Source organism: Rhea americana, unplaced genomic scaffold (genome assembly GCF_003343005.1).
Source record: "Rhea americana isolate MKP2758 unplaced genomic scaffold, rheAme1 scaffold_101, whole genome shotgun sequence".
Lineage (NCBI taxonomy): Eukaryota > Metazoa > Chordata > Aves > Rheiformes > Rheidae > Rhea > Rhea americana.
In genome coordinates, this window is record NW_028185051.1 from 2085859 (window position 1) to 2112425 (window position 26567).

Sequence of the window (26567 nt, forward strand, 5' to 3'; positions counted from 1 at the left end):
GATTTAGAGGAAACTATATGCCTGACTCAAAGATCACTTAAGTTAGTGATGGATTTCTGAATGATTTTGGTTAATCTTGGATTAGTGCCAGGAACAGTGACATGCCGAGAGTATACARGATTGAGTTACAAGCAATGTACTTCTTAAGTCTAGGCTAATGAACATCAGTCTTAGATGCCACAATGTGGTGAGTAAAACTGGGTACATTTCTTCTTTAGGCCTCATCATTTTTATGCTCAGTCTGAGACTGTTCTCAATATTCTTGAAACTGTGCTCAAATATTGTTATTGTGTGAAAAAAAAAAAACATTAAGAGTTGCTGCTGCTGTACAGTTTTTCCTAAAATGGAACAAGTGAATTGTTCTGTCAATGAGACATCTGTTACTTAAATTAGGATGAYAAACAGTATATTGTACTCTTGTACTTTCTGAGTATCTTAGCAAGACTGGAATTCAGAAAATTAATTGCTTCTTTAGTCTCAGGCCCAAACAGCTTTATTAACCAAAGTGGAATATTGCTTCTTTTTCTTGGAACTCCAGAGAGCAGGCAGCTTGTAGCTAGATCATCTAAGTAATTTTGCTATTGCTTTGCAAACTTACTGAAACTGATTTACACAAACTGAGGATCTGGTTTCAAATCTTGCATATGCTTAATTCCATAATCTTAGTGTTCTTATCTTAATATCCTTAATCTTGATATCCTAAAATCCACAGATATTTGATCTTTTGTCCTTTGGCTGAAGAAGGCTTCTGCAGTTAAGACTGCGTTGAATTACAAACTTAAAATAGATGCATCTAACTGAAAGGGAAAATGATCTGTCAGCCAATCTTTATGAGTCGGACTTCATTTTAAATTATTTTAAATTACATTTTGTGTTCCTGTGTATAGCTAGTATAATGGTGATATTCCAAATATCACAATTGTCCATATAATCAATGAAAACTCTGTGTATGTTTGTGTGTATATGTACACCTGTGTGCTGGCTGATAACATGCTGCTTCTGGAGTTTTAGCTCTTTCAGCCACAAATTTTATTTGCTATATGTTCTGAGTAAGTATATGATTTCTCTGAGACAGCTTTACATAGTAGTAAATTTTAATTAAAATGCCATCATTACTCTTTGTATATTTTTAGCCAAAAATATTGAGAACAGGGATTTTATATGTTAGGATATATATTAAAAAATAAACATCCAACCAATACAATCTTCATGAACACTATTCATTTTAGGAACTGCTACAGAGAAAGCATCTTTAAGGAAATTATAATTTACTTAAGCATACAATGTATAAACACAATGTTGCACAAGAGAGGTTCAATATATTTCTGCATTTCTACACATTCTTATCTTCAATTTTTTTACTAGCTTGTGGAGCAAAGGTAAAAGATAAGTTAAACCAAACCAAACTCTCTRTACATCTAGTTTTAATAACAATGCTACCAGCATAAGAGTGCAATGAGCCTGCAGTTTCATGTACACTTGAAATAAGACAGCATTGCCAGGAAAAGAAATAGTCCCACCCCCCTCCTCATCCTTCCCCTTACTCGCAGTTGCTCCTTCCCCTCCCCAAGAATCCTCCAAGTGCTAGCAAAAATGTTTGTGCAGCTGTGGAGTGTGCAAGCTGCCAGAGATAGAACTGTTTCTCTTTTTACAGCTTTAATCTAGATCAGACCCCCTGCTACAGTTCACCATGAAGCCCTGCAAAGGCTTTTGCTGATACCAGGGGAAGGGGCAGTGCAGCACTGGGAAGGACTTCTGGGAGGGCCTGACTTGCTTCTGTGACACTTTTTACTGATAATGGTCTTTATTATTTTTTGTTATCCTCTGGGAAGGGGAAAGGGAGTTTATGAGCCTTATGAGCCTGTTAAAATCTCTTTTAACAAGGTTATTACATAAAAAACTTGCTTTCCATGATTCATGAGAAAACTGCTGGAAAAGCACCAAACCTTATAAACAATCAAGTTTCAGGAAAAAACAAAACCATGGAAGTATTTTATCTATCTTCACCCTACCAATCTGATAGCCTTCTCCGATGGAATGACTGGCTGGGTAGATGAGGGCAGAGCAGTGGACGTTGTGTACCTTGACTTCAGCAAGGCTTTTGACACTGTCTCCCATAACATCCTCCTWGATAAGCTCAGGAAGTGTGGGTTAGATGAGTGGCCTGTGAGGTGGATTGAGAACTGGCTGAGAGGCAGAGCTCAGAGGGTCGTCATCAGTGGTGTGGAGTCYAGTTGGAGGCCTGTGGCTAGTGGAGTCCCCCAGGGCTCAGTACTGGGTCCCATCCTGTTCAACTTTTTCATCAGTGACCTGGATGGAACTGGATGAGGGGACAGAGTGCCTCCTCAGCAAGTTTCCTGATGATACCAAGCTGGGAGGAGTGGCTGACACACCTGAGGCCTGTGCTGCCATTCAGAGAGATCTGGACAGGTTGGAGAGTTGGGCGGAGAGGAACCTCCTGAGGTTCGACAAGGGCAAGTGCCGAGTCCTGCACCTAGGGAGAAATAACCCTAGGCATCAGTACAAGCTGGAGGCTGATCTACAGGAAAACAGCTCTGCAGAAAAGGACCTGAGAGTGCTGGTGGATGACAAGCTGACCATGAGCCAGCWATGYGYCCTTGTGGCCAAGAAGGCCAATGGTGTCCTGGGGTGCATTGGGAAGACTGTTGCCAGCAAGTCAAGGGAGGTGATCCTGCCCCTCTACTCAGCCCTGGGGAGGCCTCGAGTACTGTGTCCAGTTCTGGGCTCCCCAGGACAAGAGAGACATGGAGCTACTGGAGAGAGTCCAGCATAGGGCTATGAGGATGGTCAGAGGGCTGGAGCACCTGCCCTATGAGGAACGGCTCAGCCTGGGGAAGAGRMGACTGAGGGGGGATCTTATCAATGTGTCTAAGTACCTGAAGGGAGGGTGTCAAGGGGACGGGGCCAAACTCTTTTCAGTTGTCTCGTGTGACAGGACAAGAGGCAATGGGCAGAAATCGAAGCACAGGAAGTTCTGCCTGACTGTGAGGGGGAATTTCTTCCCTGTGAGAGTGACAGAGCACTGGCACAGGTTGCCCAGAGAGTTTGTGGAGTCTCCTTCTCTGGAGATCTTCAAGACCTGCCTGGATGCAACCCTGTCTAACGTGCTCTAGATGACCCTGCTTGAGCGGGGGGGGGAGACTAGATGATCTCCAGAGGTCCCTTCCAACCTTACCGATTCTGTGATTCTGTGATTCTACCATGATACCTGCTTCCAAACATTCCTGTCCTTGTTTCCACCATTTTTTCCCAGTCCAGCAGAGCATCTCAGCTGGAGAACGTCTTGTATTGCACAGCAAATCCTGGGGCAAGGATCCCTGAGCCAGCACTGACCCAGTCTGCTTGACAGCTAAAAGCCACAGAGCTATGCTGATGTGACGCTTCTGCAGGCTAAGTACAGCAGCTGAGGAATCATACATGATGTAGGACACAGGAGGGGGACTTGTGAAGCTTAAAGAACAGAGGATCTTGACTGGGGGCTTTTGTATGACTGCAGAGGCAGAGATGAAATTATGGAAAAGCRGAACAACTCAGACCTACCAGGTGGATGAATTGTAAAGGCTCAGTCTCAGGGAGGAGAAAGGAGCATAGGATGTAGGAYTTGGGAGGGCACAGAACAGGATCTCCCTGGAGCCCAATTCTGTGTTGCTAGAGGCAACCACACCAGATAACGGCTCTTAGAAATGGTTGAGCTCCCCTTTAATGAATTAGGTCCTTTACCTCCACTTCTCCTACTAGAGCGCACTTCTAAAATTGCACACTGCTGATAGTTAGAAACTTCTTTATGATTTTCAGYTTATTTTTATTTACAGCTGGTTTGTACCTATTTTACATCTACTTCAATACTCTTTCTTAACCTATCCCTCCCTGATGTTTACTCTGTTCTATTTTTAGAGAGACATTATATCCCCTCACAGCCTTGCATTCACCTGATTAAACTAGTGAAGCTTTTTTTGTCACTCTTTCATARGAGAGGCTCTCTACTCCCTCAGATATTCCTGTAACCCCTCTCTGCACCTGTTCCCATCTGAATTTCTCTTTCTTGAGCCTGGGTGACAAGAATGGTACAGAATGATCTAGARGAGGTTTTGCCTTTGCCTCCTGCATTGACATTAATATTTGCTTTTAACTCCATCAGATATACCTCACCTGATACATCTGAGGATCACATCTGTTAGTTTTTCACTGTTGCATCACACTGATGACTCAGTTACTCTGTGTTTAATTGAAATTCAACAATCTTTTTCATCTTTGATCATCTCCAACTAAAGAGTTCCCAAATTACAGCAGAAATGTCTGTTTCTATTAGCTGTCCCAGAACTACCTGTCCCTAGTAACGTGACTTTAAACTTCATGCTACTGCATTTCATCCCATTCCTATTATTCCACTTAAGGCCATTTAGGTCTCCTTTTGTCTGACCCAGTGTGTGGTCCAATGTGACCTTTCACATCTGCCTAACAGAAAATACAAGATGACTTAAAAAGAAGAGCTTCTAGGAGTTACTTGCTCATGCTGCTGGGAGAAATAGATCTAGTACATTGGTATATTAACTGAGGATTAGTTACATGATTTTAAACAAGAAAGCTAAGAGTCTGTATATGAAATCCTTTATTACATCTGTTTCCCTGTAGTTTCCTGATGAAGTTTAATTGGAATGCATGCTGGTGAAAAAGACTTTTTTCCCTGAAGCCCGAATGTGCCATCAGGGTGAGCATCAGTTTCTATTAAACTTTCCACGGAAAAGTTAGAGAATCTCCTYTGCTCTGAAAAGGAAATAAGGGGCTTGAATTCATGTTTTCCACGTACCAAYCCATGGTCCTTTGACAGGAAAATGTCCAAAAGGGAATATTTTCATGTAAGTGCTGAAGCAAAATTAGAAAAACACCTCCAAAAACTATGCAACCAAAAGACTGTATAGAARGGAATTGGTGATCATGTGTCTGGAGGCTAACAGTGACTTTTTCTTTGCTGCCAGGAGACTGAAAAGTCTGAAGCCACTGAAGTAAATGAGGCACATGCAGAAGCCAACGCAGATGAAGAGGCTCAGTCTGCTCAGTCACCATCGGAAGATCAACAGGTAATTTCCCCTTTGCCGTCCGTGACATAAGGGTTTTACCTGTGGTAAGCTAATAAAACATAAACCCACAGGTCCTTCTAGTGTACCGCAGGGTGGGAAGACTGAATGCAGAGTGGCCTCACCTGTCTTTTGGGTGCATTTTATTTGATATCATAGTGATGTGAAACCTAGATAAAACTCCAGGAAACTTTCTTCCAGACCTTGAATAACAATAGCTCTCTTTATTTAACAGTTTCCTTTTTCTGTTTTCTACCAAATCCATTTATTTAATGCTCACTTGGAATCAGACTCTAGTTATGGAGAATAATAGAGAACTAGACTTCTGAGTCCTATCTATATAGAAAATTGCTGCTATCAGTATGTACTAGCATTGACTAATATCACAGCAAGCCAGACTTGACAGTGTCTTCTCCCAGGCCATGCAGGAACCTCTGGCCAGCGCAGAAATGGAGATGACTGTTACCCTTTCTGCCTACAGCATGGTATTGTTACAGCCACATTGGCAGATCTCAAACTGCAGTGTGAAAGGTTCTTGGAAGAAAACATCTGAGCTGCTTCATCAGCTCTCTGGCAGGATATCTGCAAAACATACCATTCACCCTTTCCTGCAGTGAGCTAAGATAAGTAAAGTACTTGTGCTGTATGGAAGCATAGATGGAGCCTGCAAAAAGGGCCAATGCTGTTGTATACCGGCTTCTTYCACAGTGAGATATTTATATTACTAGCCAGGTTCTAGCCCTATTAGAGACTAAGTAGAAATGGCCCCTGTATCTGGAGACAGGGATCCAACCGCTTTATRTCTCCTGCTGCTCTGCCAGTTTGCATTTAAGGATGGGTTTGTTTTGATGTTGCAGTATCATGTGACTCTCCTCCCAGAGAGGCAAACCTGCTACTGAATCAAGCACTTACTTACACTTGTTATTTTCTGCTGTGCTTTGGAGCTCAGACTCTCTCTGTGGAATATTTGTTGCAAATGCATCATCTCTTTCACTAATAACCACAACAAATGTGTGTGTGKTTTTTTTTCATCTGGCTACAAAGTTCTTCCAGAGGAAGTACCTCCCTCTGTAAGCCTTTTCCCATTCCCATTTTAACAATTCATGAAGCATTAGACTGGAAATGCATTACTTCATATAACTTCATGCAAGTCTCAGGCACCAGGGAAAGTCCCATTTAAAATTTCAGAGTTGATCGCGCGTGGCGATGAGGAGAGACGCTGCCCTTGGCCCACAGTGGGAACTGAAAATYACCCTTAAATTGTTTCCAGGCCCTTTCAATGTGTCTATAAATTTCACCAGCTCATCAATGCCATCAAATGCTTTTTTCCTCAAAACTTAACAGAAGCTCTGGGTAGAACTGCACTGCATTCCTTGGCTGGATTAGATTACATGTCATTCTGGTTGGCAGTGTATTCTAATGTTTTTAAGATGAGAACAGAGTGCTGGAACATGTCTGCAAATGTGTCAAGCAGCTGTGTATGAGAGGCTTTGTAATGACATACTGCAATACCATTCTATACAACAAGCACCTTGCTCCATTTCACAGAGAGTAGGTTGGAGCTGTAAGTGGAAAATACATTGTCTTTTAGTTTTATGGCAGAGGAAAGGCAGCTGGGCAATACAGTGTGTGTGAACAAATCTTTGTATAGTTATCAAGGCATAAAACATGATTTGTCTCATGAGTCTTCCCCTTTCACCTGCACAATCTTGGCATTATTGARATGTTCTTACAAGTGTTCTTGTTTAAGGGGGAGGAAAAGTCTTCCTGAAATGATCTAACTCTGATACCTGCCTTCTTCATGTCAGGAGATGTATATTAGCTTCTAGGGAGAGTAAAATGTACTGTTTCTGTTTCTGTCGCACTCATTGACAATAAGGGTACTCACGATTGCAGGCAGTGAGGTACCAGCAAGGCTGCTCTTGGAGACTCACAAAAACATTTTTTATCCTGTTCTACCACCTACTTCCCATGTCACAGAGGACAAATCACTTCAGTGATGTGGCATCTGTCTGCCTTGCCACAGTTAAACCCAAACTTCTCTTGGGATAACATGAATCATTCTTTAGAAATTCTGGTATCTTCTTTCATTACAGAGAGCATGCAGAAGACTAGTTTAAATGAGATGAATTATTTTGAGACAGCTAAAGTGAGATGAATTCTGCCTTTTTTGTCTGTATTTCATTTTTCCCCCTATAAAACAGAGATAGAATAACATTTCCTTACCTGGCCATGATTTTATGAATTTACACATTTAAAGATTGTGAGGTTGCCATTGAAGTACCTGCTTTGGATGTTAGGCCCTAAAGRATATGTGTAGCATCAACATAATATTTTCAGTATTTCCCTCTCTTTAATTCTGCAGCCCAGCAGAATTATCTTGCTTGGCTGCTTGACCATCTTGAATAGTTGTTTTCAGTGTGTTCTTCCCCACCCGTGTCTTTTTTTCTTCTAGCTTATTAAGAGCTGGTCTCTGCCTATCATGTTCTGAAAGGGTGGCCTTTTTGTCACTGGCACTCTGTGATTTGCAGCAAAACTGTTGCATCTTTTGAACTATAGTCTGGTCCCATCTGGATTGTCAACTCACTCTTTTGACAAACTCTCAGATCAGAATGCCATAATTTACACATCACAGTTTTACATTCTGCTCCTGAATTAATACACTGATATGAATCAAGCATTGGCAATTTGATCTTATTTAGCACTCCGTTTCAAACAAGCTTAAAAATGATTCTGTGATTCAGGATGTAATCCAGCCTGCTTTTTCTCCAGTGACTCTGCAAGAAAAATGCACGCCCTGTGGAGCAATTCTAGAAGAATCTTGGCAAGGTAAAGATATCTCAGTCTTTGCCAATGAGCATATGACAGGTGACAAAATAAACTGTGACAGTCTGAATTGTGGAGCTGCATGGAGGGGCCCCAGTTTCAGGAGGCTCCTCCCATGCCTCAAGAGCAGGAATGACAGCCAACAGCCAACGCAGGTATGTGCAGAAGCTGCAGCCCTCTACTGCTTCCTCCTGCATTTGCTTGGAGATGCAGAAGTCCAGAAGCTCCAGTCTTTTGCCTCAACCTGGTATGACCCTGAGGAAGCCATCAAGAGACCCCAACCCTCTGAAAAACAAATCTCTTAAGCCAGCAGCTGCCTYTGGAAGCACCAGGGATAAATGTGTGGTGTGACAGGTTGTTCTTCACAGCCTTCCTATTAGACTTGTCAACAGTGTTTTAGGCTGCCCTGGATTCAGCAGCTCTAGCCCCTCATTCACACATGCAAGCAGGAAAGCCTGGAGCAAATGTTCAAATAAAAGTCACAGATGCTGTAGTAAGTAACAGGAATAGCTTTCAGTCTGTGTCAACAAGGACCACTGCACTAAAATTTCTTCATGAATTTTTGACTTACCTTAAACCTTCCTCCCCTAATGGCTTCATCAACCCTTCAATCCCTCCTCATACTTTTCCAACTCTAATCCCCATCATTTGGTGGAGAAGAACGAGGGTACATTTTGTTTGGATATGGTGTCCCTTTCTCTTTGTCTGTCGTTTGGTTTCTGAGTTTTCTGAGGAAAAGATTGTGACCTTCTACAAGGCAGGCACAGCAGGTGCTCTGTTTCTGCTGGTGACTGGATGTGACGGCAATATATCTTCTTTCTTCATACTATCCATTTTTAACTTTAGATTTTAGCTTGGGTGTAGAAACTTACTTAAATGCTGTCCCAGTTAAATCAGTTTCCTGCACAGACTAAGCTCACTTTGAGAACAGGGCCAAATTATTTTAGAACTGTGTTCAAAAAACATATTACAATGCAAGTCTATATACTATCTCAGCAATTCCCCAGGCCATATATAAACTCTGGTGCTGCAGCTTACTTCTCTATCCCACTAAATTATATGCAAATTCCTAACAGCCTTCTGTGAGGTACCTGTGTGGATTCCATCTGCCCTTTTTCTGATCCCTGTGTAAGRTCAGCTCTTCCCTCCAATAAGCAGTTTGATATTTGACATTAAGTTATATTGCACTGTACATTTATATTTTCTCTCTTTTATCCCACTTTATCACTTTTGCTCAATCTATAGTCTTAAAGTCAATTTGCCTTATTTCTTATTCCCCAGTACTGTTGCGCCAAGGCACTTGTTCCAGCCTAGAAATCATCAACAGATTAGCAAGCCAGGTTCTGAGTCGTGACATGCAACACAGATAGGGCTCTGTATATTACTGACTTAACTTTGATTTTGTGGGCCACATAGTTAGGGAAAAAAACTCTGAAAAGCCAATCAAAACCCAAGACTTAATGCTTTGCTTGTAAAAGAAGATTTGATTGGAAGTAACTGAAGAAAAGGGGATTGTATTCCATGATTTTATAGTCCTTTTGCAAAATAGAAGCTTAGCTTAAATTTGCTTTGTGAGTTATTCTGGAGGACAGTAATCCRAAGTAAATCCACTGAATTCCACATAATTTTCCTAAATTCAGCATTTTAAACTCTGCCATGTTTTACCTGTATGACCTCTGATACTATTTCTTTGATCTATCTTTTAACCATTTTTTTTTATATGTTCTTTTATGTAGGAAGACAAGGAAGAACATGCAGCAGCAGGGGTATAGTATATTATCTGGACATTTTGCTTTCAGATTTTGTTTGTGTGCATGTAATTCTTTTTCTGTCTCATCGATTCACTCAAAAGTTAGCAAATTCTTATTTATGAAACTGAATGTGTTAGTACTATATTCTGCTGAGATAATTATTGGTCATATCGTAGTTCTGTTGTTTGTGAACAAAGATAGGCCTTTAATTATTTACAACTGTAAATGGAAATTGTCTTTCACAAATTCTTTAATAATATTTGCCAAGAGCTCCCAAGACACATATACCTTTGAAAATCACTAACTGACACCATCCTGATTACATTTTCAGTGTTCTGAATGTGTAAGAGCCATTTTGACAAACTAGGTAATTAGGTAAAGGATATATTTTCCCTGTGAAGATTTGTAAGACTCAGGTGCAAATTCTTATGTACTTTTCTCCTTTGCCGGGGCTTGCAAATTTATGCCTTCAATATTTCTCCAGTGTTTCATTAAAATTATTTGGTTGGCTGAAGGCAGGGGCTTTAAGCTTTAAGCTATGCTATTTCTTTTTTATGACAAAGGGAAATAAGAACTTTTGAAGCAGAAACTTGCCTTATTTTCTGACTCTCAATGATCTTTCAGGAGTCTAGTTCCTGTGGCATGAATCTTGACTTGCTTACTGCACAAAGAAAGCATCTAATTCCAAATACTAAGTTCTGTGTCATATTTACATATATTTTTATATTCTCATTATGATCTTGAACATCTGTTTACAGCTTAACCATCTAGCTTCTTCTAAATTATCTAAGAAGGGTATCTGTATATTCCAACACCAGCCTCCTAACTCCATGAGGCTAGAGCCTTGTCATGTTAAGAATAAAAACTCTGTACATTACTCCTCTGTTCTACTTTTGTTTTATGCTCTATTAAAATTGACATTTGCTAAAAACATAACGGTTGCAAAAGAAGAGGACTTTTCAGTTTTTYCCCAGTTCTTATATGATTTACTGAAATATTTTCTATAAAAAAAAAGGAAGAAGAAGAAAAGCAGGAAGAGGGAGAAGAAAAGGAAGAGGCGGAGGAGGAGACAGAGGAGCAAGAAGAGTCTTAGTACACTTTCTTATGACACATTCTTTCTTGAAAAGGTTTTCAGGTAACTATTAAGGTATCCAACACAGTTTCTAAATGTTCTTAAAGAAATATCAACTTGAAAAATTTTGTACATGTTTTTGTTATGTGCAATAACTGTGAGGACAAGAGTGGAAAGAACTTACCAAGTCCTTAAAAAAGAAGCTTCATGTTTTTGACACATTGTGGTTAGACATAACTATTCCCCTTAAAGAGTCTGTTAGTTTTCCCCATTTCCCTGGAATGAATGAAATGGAGTTTCCTCCACAGTTGTGCCTGTGATCCCTAATATCCACAACTGCAGACCCCTTGATCCATTCCTCCCTGCCAGACTTCTGACCTTCGGTTCAGGCCTACTCCTTAACATCCCCAGCTCCCTGTTGTGTCTCCTAAGTATGGACACAGCAACATGCAGCACCTGTTACATGTCTATTGCTTGAATGGTCAGTAACTATGCACTAATTGCCCAAGTGATGCGCSYCCCCCCCCCCCAAAAAAAAAAAAAAAGGCCATTAGTTGCTAGACTAATATTGCAGTTTCTCCTTCATTTGGGGTAAGAACTCATTTCTCCACTCTCTTACTCAACTGCTAATTTCTCTGAAACCTTTAGGAGCTTCATGTCTGGAATGAAGTCCTCTCTCAAATTTGGATGAAATTGGCCAACATTCAAAAAAAAAAAAAAAAAAAAAAAAAAAAAAAGAGAATACTGGGGAAAGGAAAGGAGACCAAGAAGCAGTATGACACACTATGATCTATTACTCAGATTGCCTAGGCCTAAAGTGACTGTAAAACTCCAGAACAACAAACATCTAGGGGCAGAATTTTTTGCCTGTCTGGATGTATGAGCATCCAGCATTACTGGTTTTGTCAGCAGATGTTTTTAAATGTAGTTTTCAGGTTTCCTTTTCCCTGCTACTGTCTCTTCTCCTCTGCATGGAAATAGAGATCAAGCAGTCCCTTAATATGAAAAATTTGTTTACCTGCAAGAAACTTGGATTTTCCAGCAGATTATCCCTTGGGTGGTGTGATTCTCTCCCAGTTGCAGACACAGCGTGTGATATGTTCTTCCTAGAACTAGGCAGATTCCCAGCTAATCCTATCTTTGGAGTAAATGGCCATAGGTTTCAGCAACCATACAGATGCTAATGTGAATATTCAGTGCCTCAGTAGGATAGAAAAGCTCCCAAATTTGGGTTCCTCTGTTGTTGCTGGTAACTAATTAAGCATAAAGCTGTCCAGTGTTCAGACATGCAAAGTCATGGAAGGAGTGCTAAATTCTGCTTTACTTTCTCTTTTCTTYTCATGAAGTGCACGCTGGAGCAGTACCACCAGAGAAAATAAAATCACCCTCTCAAATAAACTGTCATTGTCTTTCATGCCTGCACACATATGAGGATTTAAATATAGCAGAACAAAGACACCACTTAGTGCTACTTTTCGCCTTTGTATATATATTTGGTATTACAATTGCTTGTTAAATGGGGTCCTCTTCTATCTGACTTACGATATTTCACTTGATTGTTATACGTTGGAATAGTATTGTCCATGTCAAATTTTAGATTGTAAGCTCCTCAGGGCAGGAACCATGTCTTTTTCCATGTTTGTGTACTGCCAGTCACACTGCTGCCACTCAGCACATAACTGCACTTTCACAGTGAAGTTGCATTCAGAGAAAAAGAAATTCAGCACTGAAAAATGCAAAGATGCTTCCTGTATACAAGCTTTGTGAGTTCTCCCTCAGCTGGCTTTTGAAAATGATTGAGATTTCCACTGTACAGCAGTTTAAATAAATACATTTTGTGTCACATCTGTTGTTGATCTGCAAAAGCATTCACTTAACCCCAGCAAGCTATGCTAACGTCTGTAAAGTGAAATTTTCTCTGTCATTCCAGTTGTAGGTTATACAAAGTCTTTCACCTTGTCTTGCCTTCTTGCTGAAGTTTCTGCTCTTTTCTGTGCATTTACTTGTGTCCTACAAGATGTACAAGACACATGAGCACACTTTTCTCATCAGTGAGGAACAATCAGATCAGGCATGATCAGAAACTCACACAAAATGAGAAGAGAAAATAAGGCTTTCTCTCCCCTTTTGCACTATAGATCCAGGGTTAACACATTCATTTCAAATATGGAAAGCATAGGTGYTTATCCCATGTCTAACCATTTCCAGTTTGCCTACAGAAGGCCCTGTACTGCCAGGATACACAATATTCATTGAAGGAAAGAGTTATCACAGTCCCTTCTACTGCAGCTGTTTCAGTATTCATGGATACATTTGTATTCACTGGACCAGGGAGACAGGGAAAATTCAATCTACATTCATGATCTAACTGTTGGCTAGATGTTCACTAAGGAGGATCGAGCTTGGATTTCAGTCTCTGGGCCAATTACTWGTTAAGAGATTTGTAATAACTGCTTATAGGGGAAGGGAGAGGATGAGAAACGCTCATTACCATAATAGCTCATAACTTCATAGATGAAACAATCTCCAAAGGAACAACAAGTTATATTTAACCTGCTCAAAAAGAGAGTGGATTCTCAAGTTTAGATCTCATATAGTGTGAATGAGTGTTCGCACAATAATGGCAAATTAAATGGAAGAAACATCTGTGGAAGTTTACTGAACACACGGGTACATTTTTTTGCTCAGGATACATCTTAAGTTGCAGATTGTTGGGAAGGGATGGATGAGGAATCAATGCTGTCTACCCTGTTGCTATACTTGTAGATGACACTGAGCTCAGAACTGGCAGCTGCAGCTGAGGAAGGAGACATTGGAGTCATCACTGACAGCTCTCTGAAATCATCATCTCAGTGTGCAGCAGCAGCCAAAAATCAGCAAAGTGTTGGGAACCGTCACAAAGACAGTGTGGTTTTGCTGGTGTACGAAGCCCTGCTGAGGGCACATCTTGAGCACTGTGTGCAGTCTGGTCTCTGCAGCTCAAGGAAGGTGTAGGGGTATAAGAAATGGTAYAAAGGAAACAGCTAGATAGTTGCAGTGGATGAAACAGCTGCCTTATGAGGAGACTGGAAAGGCTGGCACTTTTCAGTTTGGAGAGGAAGCCCAAGAATTTACAAAAATCAAGAAGGCAGTGGATAAGCAGAAYGAGAACTGTCAGAAAATCCTAAAATGAGGACACACAATCAAATTAGKAGGTCAGTTTAAAAGAGATGAAAGAGAATACTTTTTTTACACTGTGGGTAGTGAAGTTCTGGAATTTGTCRCCACAGGAGGTTGCGGAGACTGACAATGTCAGCAGACTCAGAAAGGTATTAGAGAATGTTAGGATCAAGAGGCTCGTAAGCCAATATGAAAGCCTGGGATGTAGTCACTAGCATGCCCAGTGCAATGATTGTGGGTGCTGGGGATTATGAGCAGAAGAAATCGAATATAGTGGACAGACCCACATGCTGTCCATGAAGAGCATTGCCTATTGCCATTTTCAAAGACACAGTAAAGGACTAGGTGAGTTGGATGGACATTGATCTGACCCATTTTTATGTTTCTATAGAAGACACTCCTCCCTGGGCAAATAGTCCTCATCTCACTGGCAGCCAAACTGGGACGTCAGTCACAGCCACAGTAATTCTGAAGGAAAGCCTGGACTTTCAGGGACAGGAGAGAGAACAGGAAAGCCAAGCTGTTAATCACTTTGGAAATGCAATAAATCCGACACTGAGTATATGTTGTGTGTCAGCCTGAATGTTCATGATACGCTCTTCAGCTGTCTGGGCTTGGCCGTGCCGGTGTACCGTAGGCTCTGCTTTTCCCTTTGCTGTCGTACAGCCCAAAGAGCCTGAGTGTACTCGGTTAAACAGGCAGGCCCAAAGGCGTTAGGCTTGAAACAGAAGCGCCACACCTTGCATATTCAGGTATTACTTGTTAAGGGAGAAATATGGCAACCATGTTCTCAAGAGGGCGTAATCTGGAAAGCTCACGAGGGAATGTTAGGAATGCTAAATCTCAAATACCGAAGTGAYGTGCTGAACCCATCTTACACTGGTCACATAAAGCATGGAGAGAAATATATGCAAACGGGATAGTTGATGTCCTAGATGTCACTCTTACGAAGTAGATCTTGGGCACATTCCTTGGGGGAATACTTTTTTTGCATGTGCTGATCATCTTTTCTGCCAGATGAGAGGAGGCTATGAGTAAGCAGAGGATAAACTGAAAGCTAACTGCTGCTCTCTAAGAATGCCCTGTGATTACAGCCGTAACGAATGCTAATTCCACTTACACAAGCTCAACACTTTCTCTAGTGATTTAGTGCAACTAGTAAAAGAATGAAATCTCTTCATTTCAAAGAAATGAAAATCAGTAGTACAAATATATGAGCTGCTGACTTATGTGCTTTTTAAAAACATACTGTCTATATTGTTTTATCATTTATTTTTTACTGGGTGAAAACTACATTCAGTTAATAGGGAACGTCTGGTAAACTGCATTTCATGTGTTTCAGGAACCTGTAGATGCAAAACCATACCAGCGCACCACAATTAAACACAAAACAGCATTTTACCTTTTCTGACATTTAAATATGTAAAATATTTTCCTTGGATGATTGATGCTGGAAACTTCTAGTATAATGAAACTTCTAGTATAACAAAACCTTCCTTCTCAATAATGCAAAGGAAGGTTTCAAGCTACCCTTCCTACGGTCCCATACATGACAGAGGGTGGTGGCTGTTTACACCTTAAGACATTTGATTATGAAATGTAACAGACTACTTAAGATTAAAAGAAGTGACTGTAAGTACTTAAGCAGCTAGGACTAGTCAATGGGTTGTTTTCTAGGAAAATAAATATTATGTGTACAGCTTTCAGTTAACAAAAGTGCAAGGCAGGCATGGAAACTGTCAGACCACAGGTGAGCATAGCTGGCTCTGGGATAAAGTCCAGGCAATAGGAAAGGTTCACAAGTGATTCTGGCATAGGATGATATGCATAATGCAAATCTGGGGGTTAAAGCAGTTTTTTTTTTTAAACTGTACAAAATAAAAGGTGAATATTGAACAACAACAAAACAGTTGGTCATCGCGTGAGAAACATCACAAGAGAAACCAGAGAAAGCAAAAAACTCCTGCCACATTCCCTGCTGGTGTCTCTAATACTCTCTGCGGCTGGAATATGGATACAAGACTGCCTTGCTTGCGATGGAAAAGGTTTCAGTTCATTGCTAGCAATAAAGCGATTTGAATAACAGGTCCAGAAGACAATCTGTGCCATGCTGTCATTTGCAGGAGAGCACTTTTGAGCCAACTTAAGAGATTTTCTTCTAAGAAAACTCAAAGAAGAATTAATTCACTGGAGAGGACAGGAATTATAAGGTAGTTCAGACAATATGGCACTAGCCCTCAGTCTGCATTTCTGGTCACCTTTCCAGCCACCTCATTTTTCCACCTGCCTCTTAATATTTGATATGTCAATATCTTAAAGAATGCTTGCTGTTCCTCCAGGTACAAAGTCATTGCCATGCATGCAGCAAATAGAGGAAACAGTAACTCTCAGATGAGACTCTCATTCCTAATGAATTATTATCTCAATTTTGTTCTTGAGGAAATAAGGTGTCGAAGTTGAATGGCATGCTTAATAACACAGGTCAAGGATATTAGAGTACAAATTAGACATTAGACTCCTCAAGTGTGTTCTCCTGCTTCAGAGCATATCTCCCACGGTTTTGCATGTGGATCAGACTTTCTGTCACTAAAAGCAGGAGAGAACCTGACAGTCCTTATCTTAGAGGAACTAGGAATGAATCTCTGAGACTATCCGGAACTGCTTTACAGTAATCACAGGTTCTTTGAGGAACAATATCTTGCCCTTTCAGGGTACATGTTTTGCAGGGAATAAAGTTGTCTTTGCAATAAACAGATTTAAGAGAAGTTGGGTGTTGGTGCCATCTTGGCTAAAACCAGTTTTGACTGCAGACTGTTCAGTTAACTTCTTTGCACCTTACTTTCCCCATGAAATTGGTAAAATACTCGTGATACAAAATCCATGAGAATAAAATCAAAGTACCAACAAATGTCCTCTGCTTACCCTTGGCTAATTGTGTAATTCTTTGGTCAAAAGATGAAAGTAAAACTGCATCCTCTTTCTTTGACAAAGTTACCTGCTGCTGAGCAATTGATTCCACACAGGCAAAAATGTCAATTTCTACATTTTTCTGGATTATTGTTACCGGTTAGCTATYATAACTGCCTTCTCCTTTACATCATGTCTTTACTGCTTTTCCAGGATTTCTTCACCTAACTCTACTGCTATGCAGCCTACAGAATAAATGGCTGTCAAAACAGCCACCTTTCCCCTGTGTTGTTCACAGGCCTAGAACAGAATCAGGGCTGAAAAATGTCTCTTTGGGGATATCAGCTGGGTTGGCATCTCCTTTCTCTCAGAACCTAAGCATGGATCTACACATGTAGAGTTAGAGGTCTAGGACCTCTACAGATCCTATAGACCCTACGTCACAAGGTCACCTCTAAAGTACATGAGTGTTTACAGTCATTCGATCAAAGTCAGCTTCATAGAGCTTACACATTTACTAAGCAATGTCTTTTGAAGATGAAGTCAGCCTAGCACCCTGCTTAGCACCCAAAGGGTGTCAACAGACCAGAGACTGATCATGAACCTTGTCTGGGATGGTGTATTGTCTCCCTGGGCCCATCAACAATCCATTTAACACTCAGAGATATACTTTCCATAAGAAACCCATGGCTGCGTGCACATGATTTCCTTCTGCTTTCACCTCATCCAGCTCGGCATCTGTCTGCTGGGGATGAGTAAGTCCCTGTGCACCCGCTGGGTCGGCTGCGTTCCCCTCTGAGGCGGCAGGACGGGATTCCTGGTCAGGTCAGACTTCTTTGATCCCCATCAGACATCTGCACGAGCTGCAGAGGAGTCTGAAAGAAAGTTCCTCTGAGCACAGATACTAGGCATTGAAAGCTGGTGACACTCATTTCTTTTAGGAAAGAAATGGGCAGGAGGGAAAAACACCGGGAAAGAAGTAACAAGGTGATAATGGGCTGACGAGTCCAGATAGTGCTGGTGAGACTCAGCAAATGAAGGGGACCGATCCAATCGATCCGGGAATTTGGAATTCCCTGAGCCCATCGGCTGGTCCAAGTTGCTTGCCCACAGCAACTGTGGTCCCGTTCTTGCAAGCCTGCCAAAGGTATTATTGTGATAGTATTTGTTTGCCTTTATTATTATTCTGTAATTTCAAGTAAACTAGTTAGTTAGCTTTAAACCACTAGTCTTGGCCTCTGATATTATATTCAAAATCACTATTGCAACTAAATCTTTCTATTAAACAGCTCACATTAGMGATGTTCTGCAGTTTAAACTGACTTTATAGTGGCAGAAGCTGAACACTCAAGGCTGATTCTCACTTTTTGACCTGAGGGACTTCACCTCTCCTGSTGCACTGAGGCCACCCAGCTGTAATCACATGTTGCTGTTCCTTACCCACAGGGAAAGCCAAGGCACAACCAAAAGATGATCAGAGAGCTTGACCAATAAGARCAAAATATAAGTATATGTGTACTAGGTAGGCATTTTAGAGTTCCAGGGTTTTTATTTTATTTTTTCTTTCCTAAAAAAAAGAGGGGGGGGGAGATTTCTATAAAAAGTGTCCACCCTTCTCCATTTTCATTATAACTTGCTATGAAGAAAGAGGGTATCTCCCATATTTCCCCGTCACTTGCACACTGACTGCATTCAACTTCTCTCCTAGCCAGTACTCAGCTGTGCACAGGTGTTGCCAAGCACAAGGTAGCAATCAAATCCATCTATCTTCTCACCACAGCATCCCYCCAAAACCAACCAAATATGTAGTGAAGAAAAGTCAGCTAAGAAAATCTCATTTGAAAAGACAGACTGAGTTATCTTTCTTGGATGTCTGCAGTTTGGTAATATCCAGAGTGGCTTACCTCTTCAGTCATGAAGGATTGCTGCCTGATATGCTTGAGCTTATAATGATATTCAGGGGAGATGCCAATAGTAGCCTCTGAGGGATCATGTTAATAGGAGAGTCCCAGCATATGAGATAATTTACATTATAAATACTGAAATACAGCAGAGCTGGCAATGCGTAAACATAGCTGAGACCGTTGTCAAAGCTAGAGCACCTGATTCCCAGCTGACTGTCCGCACAGAGCTATTTCTATAGAGCTGCTAGCAAAGCACGACTGCTTCAGCTCCGCTGACTTTAAAGGTGGCATACTGGATGAATTCCATTTTTCTGTCCATCCCCATTTCTAGCTTTCCAAGGATTTTTTTAGTCTTTCTGACCTTGAGGCTTTACAACTTGTGAGTAGTAAAGCTAGAAGAAAATCCGTTGATGTTTCTTCATTGTGGGCTATCAGACCTGAGGAACATCTGTGCATGGGCGTGTGAGGAAATCCCCCTCCGGTGCCTACGAGCTTGTAGGAGGGCAGACCAGAGCAGCGTGCCGAGCAACTGGACAGCTCAGCTAGTGCTGTGCCTTAGCCTTACAATCATGTTACTCTGATGAAGTCGTTAGTCCCAGTCAATGCTCCTAGTGCAGAATCCCCCAGTAATAAACTCTGCAGGCAAACCAAGAGCCTTGGTTCCCAGCATGGCTGGAGCCACCTTCTGCAGACAGCCCCCTGCTCCTTGCTGTGGTGGGACCAAAATTAGCCAGAACGTGTCCTTCTCTTTAAAGAGAGCGTGCTGAAAGTCAGTGACAGGCTCCCCCTGCCTGGACGTGGGCTGATAAGAGCAAAAAGATGTAATCCTTAAATAGGGAGGGGCCAGTTCTGCCAGCGAGAAGGCTAAATAAGCTGAAAATCGGTAACTGATACCCCGTACTTGCAGGTCGGACACTTTGCCCCAGCTCCACAGCTGGAGGGCAGCAACATTTAGCAGCTTCAGGCCCCACTGGTGGCCTCTCTCTGCCACGCCACTGGGCAGCACGAGCCCCCCCAGCTGCCTTCCTCCCTGCTGCCCAGCCTCTGCCCCCCGAGGTGTTTCTCTCTCTCTCTCTCTGTTCTTTTTTTAAAAAAACAACAACAAAAAAAAAAAAACAAAAGCGAATTGTCTGACAATAAGCTCCAGACAAACAAATACAGCAGATGCATCCCCTTCCAGCATCCCCYTGGCAGGAGAGACCACAATCCCCGCTGTGGGAGCCCCAGCTCATGTGATGGGCACGGCAAACAGCAGGGCCTGCTGGAAAGAGCCGGGCTGCTGGAGGCTGCTTCTCCGGGGCTCCCGCAGCTGTGGGGAAGCCGTCCCAGCCTGCCCAGCTAATTGAGCAGCAGCACCTCGGATGCATGAACTCAGCACTAACTTGTTACCTACCTGCTCTGCAGCAGAGGGAAGAATAAGCAAGAAAAGTGAGAAAGCAGGTGGAGACAAACTTGCTTTGGGCTAAGAGCGGCTTCTGGAGTCACTGTACGTGAGTGATGCCCTGGAGTCGGTGCTGGGGCAGTGGGTTTGGGCTTTCATTTTAATGACACGGTGTGCTGCGTTAATATTGGCCGTAGCCAACCTAAAAATGTCTGGTACAGGTGGTACAGGTGTCCATGTACCTGATCAGACTTCACTGAAAGCTAGAGGTATTAAAGGAAAATGCTATTTGACTTCCAGCCAACCTTCGGGTTGGTTTCAGCTGGTGTGACCCATGGGAAATCCTGGGAGCAGCTGGCAGAGAAGAGCCTGTCGGGAGCACGGGGCCAGMAGCTTCTGGCTCAATGGGCGAGTGACCCCCGTGCCGAATTTTGGCATGTGGACAATGTGTCCCACCAAGCAGTGGTAGAGGTGTTAAAGGTCCCTCAGCCACCAGCCCCATATGTTTATGCCTAAGGCTGCGAGAGGAGTAAGTGGTGGGAAGGGGGGCGGGAGAGCGGCAGGTTGGGCCGAAAGGCCTCAAAGAACAGAAATGAGCTGAAATTCAAGAGTCCAGAGTATCCACATCATGAGCTCTGGGGACAAACAAGGATTTCTGCTGCAAGCTGGGRGCTCATCTCTTGGGAATGGTATAGGAGGAGGAAGGCTTGTGCACTTTCGTTCATCTTAAATGGACACGAAACTGTAACGCGATGCAACAGGGGCAAAGAGAAATGTGATCACGACATGTATTGGAGGAGCTATTTTCAGAAGCACAGGGAATACCAAGTAACATTGCGTAACACTGCAGTGGCACCTCATTTGGGATACTACATAATGTTTGACCTCCTCTTCCCAAAAACATGAATTTGCACTGCCAGCTCAGGGGAAAGCTATTACAGCTATCAGGGCCTGGACTGTCTAATCTACAAGAGGAGGCTACAGGACCTTGTTTTGTTTAGCCTAGCAAAATGAGTGACTATTGATACAGTTGTTTCTTAATCAGGGTCAGAGAAAAAATGAAGTAAAGTTGGAGAAGAAACTCAATCTAGAGGAAAGGGAAATATGATGGTTCCCCAGATGGAGACTGTGCATCATGCATTACAGGCCACGAGGAATTGCATGCAAAATAAAGCAAAGAGAAATTATGACTGACAGTAAGGCAATGAATACTGAATACAYAGAACTGGCTGTTTGGCATATCGAGAAACAGCGTCTCAGCACGTAGACTTCCAGGAGAAGAATCTGAAAATATTTATAACCTGAGAAGAGGAAGCAGCTGGCGAGAGACTGGGAATGAGAGGTTTCCTTTGCACTGCTGAATGGGTTTTCCGTGTAGCAACRCAGACAACACTTTGCAGGACTTTGCAAGGTGGCAGGGAGCTTCCTTTGAGAGACTTGCTGCTGTTAGCCACCAGGGTTTGACTGATGGAAATCTGTTATCCAGGGCTGTCTGTAGCATTACTATTTTATAGAATTCACTAAAGAGAGTGAATTCAACCAATGCTATATATCCTTAGTAATGTATTCTGCACTACTGCTGTTACAAATATACGTTTCCCCTCCAGTGATCTTAACCCGTTACTATTCCTAATGTCAGCACCAACATCTTTCCTCGGGTGACTCACACCGAAAACGTGGGTATTTTGGTGCATGGCRAACTAAAAGAGCGTGCTGAGGTCTTGCCTCTGACGCCCAAACCACCCGAGAGCCTGGCAGACACTCGATCCCTGCCAGCGTCAGYGCGTGCCCGTGTGAAGGGGCCTTTGGGTTACAGACGGCCCCCCCCTAACAGCGGCACCTGAAGCCCGAGGGTAGCAGGCAGTATTTCGCTTTTCCGTACTAGCCACGAAGCCCGAGGTAGCAACCCGGYGAGCGCCGGGCGCTGCAGGGTCCTCTGCTGCTCGGTGCAGCGTTGGAAGGCATCGTAAACAGGCATGGGGATGAAAGCAGCCTGGGAAGCACTGCTGCAAATGCTGCATGAAGAGATTAATCATTGAACGGATCGTTTAACTTCTGAATGTAGACTTGTCACCCGTGTTTGATTAAGTCTTTGTCAAACAAGGAGATTCTGCTGGATGTGGCTGCGAGACGCTTTACGCTCGCTGCYTCAGCAGGGAAGGGTTGCAATAACCTGTTTCTGATCAAATTACGGTGTTATCAGTTACTGATGTCTCAAATGAGGTGAACGGAAAATCACTCCTGAACTGTATGTGCCTGGTAAATTCACCCTAACCTAGAAGAGACAAGTAAAGACAAGTCCAAGAGAGCGTTGTACTTGTTGACGTTTAAAAATGTTACTGATATGCCGATTAGACTGCAATCAGGTGGATTGCAGATGGCGGAAAACCAAAAAKCTGGAACTGGTCAGAAGAAATTGTTTGTAAATGGAGTTATTGGAGGGAAAATGCGAGTGGAAAGGGGAGCAGAACGGAAGCATTAGCTTTAAGTAACCAGGCCGGCTTGCACAACAAATCCCAGAGGCCGCTTGGGCAAAAATACTGACTCCGGTCACTCTTTTTTGATGAGTCAGTTAATGTTATTTCTAAAGAGGTTTTATTGAAAATAAAACGTTTCATGAAAGCAAAGATTAATGGCTTTTTCAAAATTTTATGACATTTTATAAAACGAACTATTTTCTTTTAAATCAGTATTTTACAGACCTTTTTTAAAAGCAGCAAAACCAAAGGAAAACATTCAAAAGAAAGCCAGAAACAAGGCATTCCTTTCAGTCTCCTCTTTGAAGACCTCAAACGTTTTACAGTAGGCTGAAATAATTTTATTTCAATTAGAGTGCTGTATTTCTGAGCCAGCTCTATTCGCTGTGCGCCCTTCCACTCCCAAGCGAAGGGACCAGCAGCTTGTTCCCGAGCATAAGTGCTCTGCAGCCTCCAGGCATCTCCTGGCAAATGATAAGGGTAGTGAAGAGACAAACTGCTTAGTTCCTAGGCTCATGTCAGCTGGGGCACAAGAAAATTATTGTTGTTTCCTACCCCTCATAAAGCAAAGAGATGGGTATGCATTAGTCCAACTGTSATTTTGTCTGTCTTGCTGTTGGGGCTTACAATAATGGCACRAAAGCTTGCTGGGCMAYGTGCGAAAATATTCTGGTGTCGAGRGAAATRAGAATGTAGGTGGATAGTTTTCTGTCATTAAAGATCTTTTTAGCCATCTAAGCAAGTACATCAGCTTTTCTTCCCCTCCCCCCAATGCCTTTTCCTGTGATAACTAGTAGCATGCGTTCATGGTCACCTTCCTACCTGCAGAATATATATTCTTGTGCCACACTAGGCACTTACMAAATTTTGGGGAGGATGGAAATACAAGCATTCAGATTGGATGCTTTATGTGGAAACCGTAAGATAACTGAGCTAGAGATACTGCAGTCTATAACTGCATAAAGATTTGATGGTTTTGTAAATTTATTTATACCTTATATATATTATTAATGTGTATTTATATGATTATTTTATATAATTATTAATATATTTACTTAGTAAGTTCAGTACTGATGCTTTGGATTTACATTTCTCCAAGGCATTCGTTATGCGCTGCCACATCGCCACGTTTCTGTTGTATTTTATTTATCTTTGGTTCTCCTACAGAATTAGGCAGCTGCTAAGCAGACCTGCAGCATGCCCAAGCAGCGAGGTTGCTATGGGTACTCCACGGCCAGAAGGGCAGGGGCTCCACAGTCCAGGTGGCCTCTGACCGCAGTTTAATCTGTGCAACAAAAGCTTTTCTGTGCTCAAGTGRGCACAGAAGGGAGGAGGCTGATTGTAATATTAGCATTAACACATTTTTGCGACTGAGGACCAGAGGGGGGGAAATATGAGTTTGGCATACTTWATTACTCCAAAACTCTTAAATAGCATTAGCAGAAGGAGTTTGTGTCTTTAGTATCTGAATGTCCTTGTTAGGCAAAGCTCTGAGCCAAAGCTCATGTTATTGAGCCGCGCGTGTCGAACCTGCTGAATTAATCAAGAAGTAGTAATTTATTGAGATAAATGTTATGGTCTATGTTTTGCAGTTGTTAATATGAGGACTGCATCCAAATAAGAAGCTTCTTTCCTTCTTAATTACAATCCAATTTCCTGAATTCCCCTGAAAGGGAAAAGGCAGAGAGTTGATTCAGTGGTCAACAGAAAACAAGGACGGATATGTTTTTTTACTCATATATGCTCATTGCACTGTGCTAAAGATTAATAAGCTTTCTTAGCAGAGGCCTTTATGTGGCAGATGGGTGAAGTTGCACGCAGAGAGTTTCCTGCTCTGACCACCCGAAGTGTCTTGGTGGGAGCTTGAAGAGGTGCTGCCACCTCCTTTTGTGGGAAAGCCTCTGGAGGCTCTGGAGGCACACCCTGACCCGGCTTCGTTCTTCTGGAAAAAGGGGGTTTGAAAGGGGAAGTATAAATTAAAAATAGGATAAAAAGCTTAGAAACAGAGCAAATTGAAAATGTCTGACAGAATTTTGATTTTTTTTTAATGATAAAACAGTGTCTTTCATAAAGAGACATCTGGCAAGTGAGCGACCAGAAATAAGCGTATACATATTTAACTGAATAATGCATACACTCCCATGGTATCAGTATTTTCAAGTGAGTCTTCTGTGGGTCAGAGTTGAAAAAGGGCTAAATCTAAATAAATAGTCATGAAAATCTCAGCTTTGGAGGGCCCTAGACTCATGGAGCAGCTATTACACAGAAAAGAACCAAAGCATGAAGAGAAAAATCATGAAAATGCTACTTTTTGGCTTAGTACTCAAGCAGCTTACTTGGATGAGGCAAAGAGGAGAGCAAGGTCCAGTCCTGGCCCAGTGACTATTTACTTATTTTATTCAGCAACTCTTAAATGAACTTGAGGTTCCCCATATCTAAGACAAGTGCTGCAAATGCTAGCAGCAAGCAGTACACAAGGAGGGGAATCCTGGCCCCAAGCAGCCATGCCTTAAGAGCAAGGACTGCTTTATCAGCTTGCAAAGGACAGCCCAAACCCACCCGTGTCCAAGTAGGGCTTCTGCGCTGTGGCCCCTGCCAGTCTCCTATCGTCCATAAGGGTCTCCTCTCCCTGCTCTGCAGGCCAGGGGCTTGGGAGCCTCTTCCTCATCGCCAAATTCATCCCCCCATGTACTCTGTAAGGCATTCAGAGAAAAAAAAAGAAAAAAAGCAGGAAGTTGTTGCTGTAGAAGAGGTAAGGCATAGGTTACATACCCAGGAAATTACAGGGAAGATGGATATCTGGCTACCAATATTCAGTGTCACTCATCTGAAAAAAGCAACTACGGAAAAAAAGAAAGCAACAATATGGAAAATAGCCTGCACAGTTCTTTAATATTTAAAAGACATTGATAAATACCAGTGGAGCCAGTGGTTTTGCTCAATTTACTAAATTGCTGCCAGCAATACCTCCTAGGTAACAGAAGAAGTTTGACAATGTGGGAGAGCAGACTTTTGTAAAGAGATGGGTTGAGGGCTGTATTGATAAACAGGCTTTACCTAAAAATGCAAGTGTAGAAGTTATCATTTTATTTCAGGCGCTTACATGGCCACGCTTTATAAAATCAGTAGAAGGTTTTTAAAGAAATGGAAGTTCACCAAATGTTTTTCTCTTCTCTTGAGGCAAACAAGTTTCACTTGGAATTCTTAGTTTTAAACCAAGCTGAAACATTTCAAAGAAGAATGATGTCAAAAATGATTTCATTTCTGTTGAGCTTTGGGGAGATCTTTTTTGAATTTTCCACCTTTTTGAAAGTAATATTGTGTCAGATTTCCCTTGTGTCCCATTTTATACCAAAGCCGTGTCTGACAGCAAAGTAGCCTGTTGCATTCAGTTGGGCTGGAGCATTTTGCTCTGGAAGCAAAAATGGTGTGGGAGCCTTTTTTTGCTGATGTGCTASACCTCTCTCTTTTTTTCTTTTTTTAATCAAAGATAAGGGTTAGTGCCACAGCCTGTATAAATCACGACRTACTTGTAATGATATAGCTCTGTTGCCTTCAGTGCCAGCTGAAAAACAGGTGAGAAGTGTGACTTGACCTGGGCCCGATTTTGRTCTCTGTTACATTTGTGCAATTCTGTTGGCTGGTCTACTCTAATGTAAGATGGTGAAATCAGGCCATATGTCCTAATGGCGATGAGCAACCTGYCGCTTGTACCAAACCCACCTGCTAAGGTGCACCTGATCCATTAGGACAAGCGTAGAACAATGCGCCTTGCTTATYGCCTTAACTTTAGACTTATCTAAGGACATGATACGCCTTTGCTTGGCTGTACGTAGCCCTCATTAGGACATGCACARAGCAGACTGCCCCCATCATGTGTTTTTTTGGGGGGCAGGTTTAGCTCAGTTGGTTAGAGCGTGGTGCTGCTAATGCCAAGGTCACAGGTTCAGTCCCTGTATTGGCTACGCTGAGGGCTGGACTAGATGATCTCCAG

At 42.2% G+C, this 26567-nt stretch overlaps 1 protein-coding gene across 3 annotated transcripts in view; it reads left to right on the forward strand.

Annotated features, from left to right (window-relative positions):
* Positions 1-14468, forward strand: part of SH3BGR (SH3 domain binding glutamate rich protein) — a 31366-nt gene extending 16898 nt beyond the window's left edge. The window contains exons 4-7 of one of the 3 annotated variants that reach the window (XR_014895851.1): positions 4998-5099; positions 9659-9688; positions 10689-10820; positions 12092-12588. Coding sequence is in view for 2 of the 3 variants with exons in the window: in XM_085305109.1 (XP_085161235.1) it covers positions 4998-5099; positions 9659-9688; positions 10689-10766 (210 nt within the window). In the remaining variant the exon portion in view is untranslated. Of the gene's footprint in view, positions 1-4997; positions 5100-9658; positions 9689-10688; positions 10821-12091; positions 12589-14295 lie in introns of those variants that run through there. The other 2 variants (XM_085305109.1, XM_085305093.1) reach the window with 2 other exon arrangements.
* The last annotated feature ends 12099 nt before the right edge of the window (positions 14469-26567 follow it).